Below are 8,873 nucleotides of genomic sequence, written 5' to 3' on the forward strand. Positions count from 1 at the left end.
TTATTGGACTCAAACGCCATTGGGGCCCTCGAAGAAATTTGCGATTGTGCTTATTGCCAGAGATTGTCAACAACAAACAATGACAGTGGTAATAATATTGCTGAAGACTGTTAATGATGATAATACGAACCTGGTCTGGCAGCCTACTTTCTGTAGGATATGACAAGATCCAGGGACCAATAAATCACTGCTGGGTGGAGGGATAAAGGAGGGCGAGGGTGAGAGGAAAGAAAACTTGACGTTTGATGTTGACATATTTGTCGGGTAGTTAAATGATTTGGCTACGACAAGCAAATCAATTGGTATACTTTCTCACCTTTCCATGCTTGACCACTGCCACTGCTAAAGCTGGGTTAGAATGACAGTCGAAAGAAGTCTGCAGCATTTTAGTTACGGTTTCTTCGTCGAATGCGAAACAATATCCATTATTACTACAAATCACACGGAGAAGTAAGAACAACACCGGTACCTTATGTCTTTTCCACATGTTGAATAATGCAATTATTTCAGAAATATTTATATCAGTAACACTAATTGAACGATATTATCCTCTTCAATTAAATCCCTTAACAAATGTGAATAGACCTACCTTTGCGGGTGATTAAAACTAAATTGTGACGTATAAAACGTGTTTAATTGATTTAACAAGTCAAGGAAAAGATAGTGTATCTAAAAACATTTCTCATATAAAAGTAAACATGTTATTTTTATCTTTTATTTTTTCATTGTCATCATTTTGGAATGCATAAATGGCCGAGTCGGAACTGTCTTTGGTCTGGGTTTTATTGTCAAGAAGCGTTAAGATAAGATTTTTTGAAATTTGTTCTTGACCCTCATCTTGGCAAATACTCTCAAACCTGGGACCTCTCGAAGTTTCAGGTTTGAGAGGTGTTATTAAAATGACCCCCCCCCCCTTGTCTTTTAATCTATCTATCTATCTATCTATCTATCTATCTATCTATCTATCTATCTATCTATCTATCTATCTATCTATCTCTATCTATCTATCTATCTATCTATCTATCTATCTATCTATCTATCTATCTGTCTATCTATCTATCTATCTATCCATCTATCTATCCATCTACCTATCTAGAGGTATACCTATCTATCCATTTAGACTTTGTAAGCTCCACCTATCAATATATCCATATGTCTGCCCGTCTACCTGTCTGTTCATCTGTCTGTCCGTCTATTTGTCTTTAGGTATTCTATCATGATTCTTTATGTTGATTTGTAAAAAATGTTCTTTCGTTTATTTGATTGTGTCTATTTGTCCGCACGCCTGTCTAGTATAAATGCATGTCTAACTGTCTGTCATTCATAAAGTTTATCGGCTCTTAGTCATTATTTGCGATATGTAGCAGATGTCTATTCTTTTAAATGACAGTCGCATAATGTCTTGATGATGCCTTGCAACTTGTAAAATTGTTTTCAGCTTACGATTTGTGACTACCCTTCACAAAACGGTATTGTGTCGGGAAGAAATTTATACTGAAAATTGAATTTAAGGCCAAAATCACTCTATTCACACTGTTTAACTGGGTTGGGTTCCTGACCTTCCATAGTGGGCAGGGAGGCACATACTCTGTCTTCTATCCCACTATATCTAATCTGTTTTCCAACATGCTTTCTGTCTTTGTCTTGGAGTGAGATAACTTGGTTTTGTCCTGGCCCTGGTCGGATACCCTAGTTGGGAGGGAAACAGTCAAATGTATAGTTAGAGTTTTGGGAGATGATATTTTTTTGTCTTGTAAATCATCTCTCTATTATGCACTGTATTATGTTTTATTTGCATATTATATTATGTATGATTTGTAAACATGTTAGTGTGTTCCTCTTAGTGGGACCTGTGCTTGTATCAGGGCGAGACTTTTAGGTGATCTAAAACTACGTACACTGATAGTGTGCTCTTGGAATCTACATCTGTTCCTTATTTGAACCAATCTCCCACGGTTTACCTGTTCTTGGGTGCTTATATTGTAATTCTAAAACTTTTTACTATCCCATTTTCTTCCTTTTACTGGCGCTGATATGTCCTAAACTGTGTTGCAAGCGTCGTAAAACGTTTAAAAGCAAAACAAACAAAACAACACTGATTAAACCCTATGCTGCTTATAAAATGGCACTCAATCTTTACAATATAGAAACTCAATCTTACCCAAATTTCACAAATTTAAACTTAAATAATGACACGTAACTAACACGAGTCCATAAAAATTAGGGTTGTCAGACCTGTGAATAACGTAGACTGAAATGCATGATTTTGAAATGTTTTTTTTTTTTTTTGTCACCTCAAAATGCTATTGAATTATATTATTATGTCTTGATTAACGGATGCAGAGACTTAAGTGTGTCTAGTACTTAATCAGAAATTATGGAATTTGTTTTGTTTGATTTTTTTTTCTCTTCTTTCTGTTTTGTTTGTTTGTTTGCTCGTTATTGGTATATTTGTTGTTTCTTTATTCTCTTTGTTTTTTAAATGTTATTGATTCAAATGAGTAATTTTATAAACAATACTACTGGAATGTCGGTTGTCAAGTTATAAGTAGATTATAAGTCTGTACACACTGTACAGACTGTCAGGCAGTGTCTTTCTTTTGTATTTCGGTTAGCTAGACCGAATTATACACGGAAGGTAATTTTTTCACTGTAACAAGTGATTTGATGAAAAACAATACTGTGAAAAAAAATTGCTGCGCAATAGGATTCAATAGTCTGATCACGTCTGCCAAGCAACGAGCGGCTTGGTTCTAAGCAAAGAAAATCGGTAGGCCTACTTTTAATTCTCCGTGTTGGCTAGAACTTTTTCACATGCCATGTGATCAGAATGTATAAAAGTTAAAACATGATCAGATTTATACACCCATGTGTACTAAAAGAACTGGCCGAACAGCTAGTAGAACCTTTAGCAGAGTTGTTCAACAAGTCACTTAGTGAAGGGAAGCTGCCCAGCATCTGGAAAGATGCAAATGTAACTCCACTTTTAAAAAAGGATGAGAAGAGCAAAGCAAGTAACTATCGTCTGGTGTCATTAACGTGTGTGATTTGCAAAATAATGGAATCCTTGATTAGGGACAAATTAGTCAAATACTTAATGGAACAAAAGTTGCTGTTTGAGTATCAACGCGGTTTTATATCAAAACGCTCATGTACCACTAATTTGTTAGCTGCTCTAGACTCTTGGACTAGGTATTTTGACAGTGGTATCCCTGTTGATGCTGTGTACCTCGATTTCGCCAAAGCATTTGACAGTGTTCCACATAAACGCCTTATTAAGAAACTTGGATCATATGGCATCAGTTCATGTTTGCTGGCTTGGATCTCAGATTCCTGATTGGGAGAAGACAGCGTGTTAGGGTGAACTGCAGTTTTTCGGACTGGGCACCAGTATCGAGTTGTGTCCAGAAGGGAAGCTGCCTTGGTCCAGTTTTGTTTGTAATCTTTATTAACGATCTTCCAGACGTTGTGGACTCTCTGTGCCAAATGTATGCAGATGACACTAAGGTGTTCTCTAGAGTAGACAAGGAAGAGTTCATAACTCAGCTCCAAAGTGATCTTGACAGCTTGGTACAGTGGGCTGATACATGGCAGCTTAGGTTTAATGCAGACAAGTGCCATGTCTTGCACGGATAGAAACCCGCAGTTCATAATGAGAAAACATGACTCTAGCGAGACTGTCATACTTTTACTAAAGAGGAAAAAGATTTAGGTGTGATAACATGAGACAATTGTTCACTGCAGTTGTACGTCCCCACTTAGAATTTTGCAATGTAGCATGGGCACCGCGACTGCAGAAAGACAAAGACCTCATAGAAAGTGTTCTAAGACGAGCAACTAGGGTTATTCCTGGATTCAAAGATCTAGAATACACAGAAAGACTGAAAAAGATACGAATACCGAGCATGCAGTATAGGAGAGATAGAAGAGACCTAATCGAAGTGTTCAAATACACGCATAATCTCTGTAAACACGAGCCTTCTCAATCTTGATTCCACTAGCACCACCAGAGGACCTAGATTCAAACTCACCAGGGAAAGGTGTTCTCTAAACCTTAGCAGAACTTCTTCTCGGTTAGGGTAGTCGACAAATGGAACCTCTTGCCTGCAACAGTGGTAGACGCCCCTTCATTGTAGGCATTCAAGTGCCGTCTCGACGCTCATTGTGAAACAGAAAAATACTGTTGTAGAGTTTAATTCAGACACCTCCTTTCACTATGTGGCATGCCCAGTTTTGAGAGACGTGAATTAAATACGTTCACGAATGCACAAGAGCAGATAAAAGGCTTTAAAAGCCTACATAAATCTGGACTTTATCATATCATATCATATCATATCATATCATATCATATCATATCATATCATATCATATCATAATTGTTTTCTCCTTTGGATACACTTTTATGCTCGTTGGAGAAGTATTTCATAAGGGCGTCCGCCATTGTTCCAATAGTTTAGAACCAGTTACTAAGTTACTGTGCCTCATTTCATTACGAGGGAAGTGGCGTTGCGACTGTTGAAACCTATTGTTTCACTTGTTGTCCTAGTGGAAAAAATTGCCTTCCTAAAAAAAAATCCCCAGCTCTTCTTGGCGAATACTAGGGCTGGGCGGGTACCCGGGTACCCACGAGTACCCGCGGGTAATAAAGTTAAACCGGGTACTCGGGTAAAAGGGGCGGGTAACGGGTACCCGCTACAACAAATGGAAACCGAACTGAGAGTGATAATTTTTGGCGGTTTTAATATTTTTGAACAAAAATTGGAAATAATATAATTTTATTTACATATTTACATTTACATGAAATTTTTTCAAAAGATTTTCCTACTGTATTGTTCAATTACATTGATTTTTTTGTTTTATTTGTTAACACACATTTGATTCAATTTTGGAATCAATAGGTTAAGACTATATTATATTAGTTCTTATCTTTTAAAGGAATTTCAGGTATTTTTATTTTATTTATTATTTATTATTTTTTTTCATTGTAGTTAATTATCTTTGTTTCTTACTTCAGTTTCGCTCCATTTGTTGTAACAAATAATAAATTAATTAAAAAAAATAAAAAAGACCCCCCCCCCCCCCCCCCCCCCCCCCCCCCCCCCCCCCCCCCCCCCCCCCCCCCCCCCCCCACAAAAAAATTTTTTTGGGACAAAAGTCACTCCTGCCACGGGTACCCGCGGGTACCCGGGTAATCAGACCACTACCCGGGTATTACCCGGGTAATGATTTGGGCGGGTAATCCCAGCACTAGCGAATACAATTGATACGCGAAGCAAATTTAATTTGCTTCGCGTATCAATTGTAGTCCGCGAAGTAGGGCTGGGCACTAAAGATTTGATATATCACAGTATCGAACGATACTTAACTTGATCGAGATTGTATTTTTTTTATTTCGACACTCATAAGTTGAGTTATTAAATCCACGAAAAGAGGACAGAGCGCGTGGATCTGACGCGTTTATCATTTCCTCCTTTGGCTTTCTTTAGGGAGACGGAATACTAAGTTGAGGTTATGGGTCCTTTCACGATGGTCTTGTGGCATGACATTCGCCTTCAGATCTGAAGGTCCCTGGTTCGAGTCCCTCTGTGGGCGCCCAAAGTCGGGTCCTTGGTTAAGACCTTTGATTTTGATCACATTCTCTCACATATCTCGGGAATAAGATGAGCACCTGGTCGGGTGTTGTCTCTGCCGAATATGAAATTAAATAGTTCCTTAGAGGTTTCATTTCTCGTTCAGTGGCGAAGAGTGGGTGCAAACAATACTTACCTTGGTTTGATGAGATTATGTGTCAGAATATAATTATTTGAAATTAGCTCCGCTGTTTGTCTCTGTATTTTTTTATTTATCTATTTATTTTTGTTGCTCTTTTTCATTTATACGTAAGTACATCGTATCTTAATGGGGGGCAGGGAGGTATTGCTTAGAACCTTGCATAATTTATCGAGGGTAGCCCAAGTTAGCAACGTGAAGATTAGCAAGTCTGATAATCGGACGCCGTTAATGGCCCAATTTAACTTAGATGTAACAGGCAAAATTTGCGTTGGTTTGAGAGTATTTCCATTACGACAATAAGCCCGTAACAAATTGGGTTATCAGACCTGAAGATTAGTACATATCGTACGTGACCAAAATGGTATCATGCCGGGGTGATTCAAACGATGAAAATTGAATTTATGATTAAAAATAAAACTTGGTTAAAGTTGACATGTTTTATTGAGAAAAATAAATAACCTGTTTTCAAGGTGCGGAAGACTAACGTTTCATAAGTATGTTCATTTTGATTCAAGTTCACTTTTCGAAATAATATGTTTATAATATATAGTTAAATATAAATGGAGCTTTTTTTCTATTGAGCTTTTATATCGCGCAATATCCACTAAACGTGCTCAATGCGCTTTACAATGGGTCCCTGGCCAGCGGCAACCTTTAACATGTAGGACGGGACATGACGCCTGTTAGGCGATATTACATTTTTTTTGGACAGAGACAACGCAACGGCCATGTACATTTTACACATGAGTTCGGTGAGAGAATGTGAGTAAAGAGCCTTTTCCAGGGACTCAACTTTGCGCCGAGCGGGGCTCGAACCCAGGACCTTCAGATCCGAAAGCGAGTGTCATACCACTAGAAACATAGCAGCACGACAAACATACAAATAAAATTAAGGGATGAACTTTTATATAGAGCATTATCCACTTCATCTCATTAGAGCGTTTTAAGGGAAGTTCAATACCAACCAAGGAATTTACCCAATGGAAACCGTACGGTGCTCTTATTGGCTAACCATGAGACGTTGGCTGGGAATCGCGTTACTATAGTAAACAAGCGGTGATCGGCCGTTCATGAAAACAAGTTGCTGCTCGCTCGTTTAACTCAAAATTATTCAAAACGATCTCTCTAAAATGATATAAATGTGACTTCTTAAGGTTTTTCTTCACGGTCAAAACCACACAACATTCTATTAATGATTACGTCCGAGGCAAAAAGGAATATTGACAGGTCGACCGAGAGTTGAACTCGTGAGACGACAAACATCAATGCGAAGTGTAGCGAGAGTCAAGCTATTGTTTGTCTTGTCCTGTTCTATATAGAGAAAGTGATAAATAGTATAGCCTCGTGTGTGAGTGGTTGCGTGTCATAGTCATGTTTTTAAATTGTTTCTGTTGTTTATGTGTGTAGTAATGATTCTCTCACACTCAATTTCAATGCCGAAAGAGGAATTCCCGCACACAAGAAAGGGGAATTGGGGTGGTATTTGGCATACATATTGTATAGTATCTAGTTCTAAATAGATAACTGATTAGAATTATATTATGATATATAAACACAATGCCAAATACAATTCCGAAGTTTCCTTATTTCAAATGAAGTAAAGCTACAAAACCTAATGGTAGTGATTATAGTACTGGTGTTAGTGAGGTGATGTGGTGTTGGTGGTGGTTGTAGTTGTAGTAGTAATAGTGATGATGATGTGGTGGTGGTGATGATTGTAGTTGTAGTAGTAGTGGTAGTGATGATGATGTGGTGGTGGTTGTAGTTGTAGTAGTAGTGGTAATGGTAATGATATGGTGGTGGTGGTGGTTGTAGTAGTAGTAGTGGTCGTGATGATGATGTGGTGGTGGTGTTTGTAGTAGTAGTGGTAATGATGCGGCTATGTGGTCTAGTAGTATGACACTCGCTTTCGGATCGGAAGGTCCTGGGTTCGAGCCTCGCGCTCGGCGCATAGTTGAGTCCTTGGAAAAGGCTCTTTACTCACATTCTCTCACCGTACTCAGGTGTAAAATGAGTACCTGGTCGTTAACAGAGTTGTCTTTGTCCGAAAAATTGTAATATCGCCTAACAGGCGTCATGTCCCGTCCTACATGTTAAATGTTGACCAGGGACCCTTGTAAAGCGCTTTGAGCACATTTAGTAGATATTGCACTATATAAAACTCAATTTAAAAAAAAAATATTTCAATGATGATGATATGGTGGTGGTGGTTGCAGTATTAGTAGTGGTAGTGATGATAATGTGGTGGTGGTTGTAGTTGTAGTATGAGTGATAGTGATGATGATGTGGTTGTGGTGGTTGTAGTAGTAGTGGTAGTGATGATGATGTGGTTGTGGTGGTTGTAGTAGTAGTTATAATGGTGATGATATGGTGGTAGTGGTGGTTGCAGTAGTAGTGGTAGTGATGACGATGTGGTTGTGGTGGTTGTAGTAGTACTGGTAATGGTGATGATATGGTGGTAGTGGTGGTTGCAGTAGTGTGGTAGTGATGACGATGTGGTTGTGGTGGTTGTAGTAGTAGTGGTAATGGTAATGATATGGTGGTAGTGGTGGTTGTAGTAGTAGTGGTAATGGTAATGATATGGTGGTGGTTGTAGTAGTAGTGGTCGTGATGACGATGTGGTTGTGGTGGTTGTAGTAGTAGTGGTAGTGATGATTATGTGCTGGTGGTGGTGCAGTAGTGGTAGTGATAATGATGTGGTGCTGGTGGTTGTGGTAGTAGTGGTAGTGATGCTATTGTGGTGGTGGTTGTAGAAGTTGAGGTAGTGATGATGTGGTGGTGGTTGTAGTAGTAGTGGTAATGATGATGATATGGTGGTGGTGGTTGCAGTAGTAGTGGTAGTGATGACGATGTGGTTGTGGTGATTGTAGTAGTAGTGGTAGTGATGATGATGTGCTGGTGGTGGTGTAGTAGTCGTTGTAGCGATAATGATGTGGGGCTGGTGGTTGTAGTAGTAGTGTTAGTGATGATATTGTGGTGGTGGTTGTAGTAGTAGATGATGTGGTGGTTGGAAAACACATTACAGGTTATTATAATACATGATTACACACATTCTCTAACTTCATTTTTTGACAGCTTCATTGTGCCATAAATATACGCAA

At 38.7% G+C, this 8,873-nt stretch overlaps 1 protein-coding gene across 1 annotated transcript in view; it reads right to left on the minus strand.

Annotated features, from left to right (window-relative positions):
- The window catches only part of LOC144965465 (uncharacterized), a 16,445-nt gene extending 15,855 nt beyond the window's left edge, over positions 1–590 (minus strand). The window contains exon 1 of the mRNA XM_078900836.1: positions 317–590. Coding sequence (XP_078756962.1) covers positions 317–487 — 171 coding nt within the window. The 5' untranslated portion in view covers positions 488–590. The remainder of the gene's footprint in view (positions 1–316) is intronic.
- Between the last annotated feature and the right edge of the window lie 8,283 nt (positions 591–8,873).

Source organism: Berghia stephanieae, chromosome 2, assembly GCF_034508935.2.
Source record: "Berghia stephanieae isolate SIO BIC M18660-M18661 chromosome 2, UCSD_Bste_1.3, whole genome shotgun sequence".
Lineage (NCBI taxonomy): Eukaryota > Metazoa > Mollusca > Gastropoda > Nudibranchia > Aeolidiidae > Berghia > Berghia stephanieae.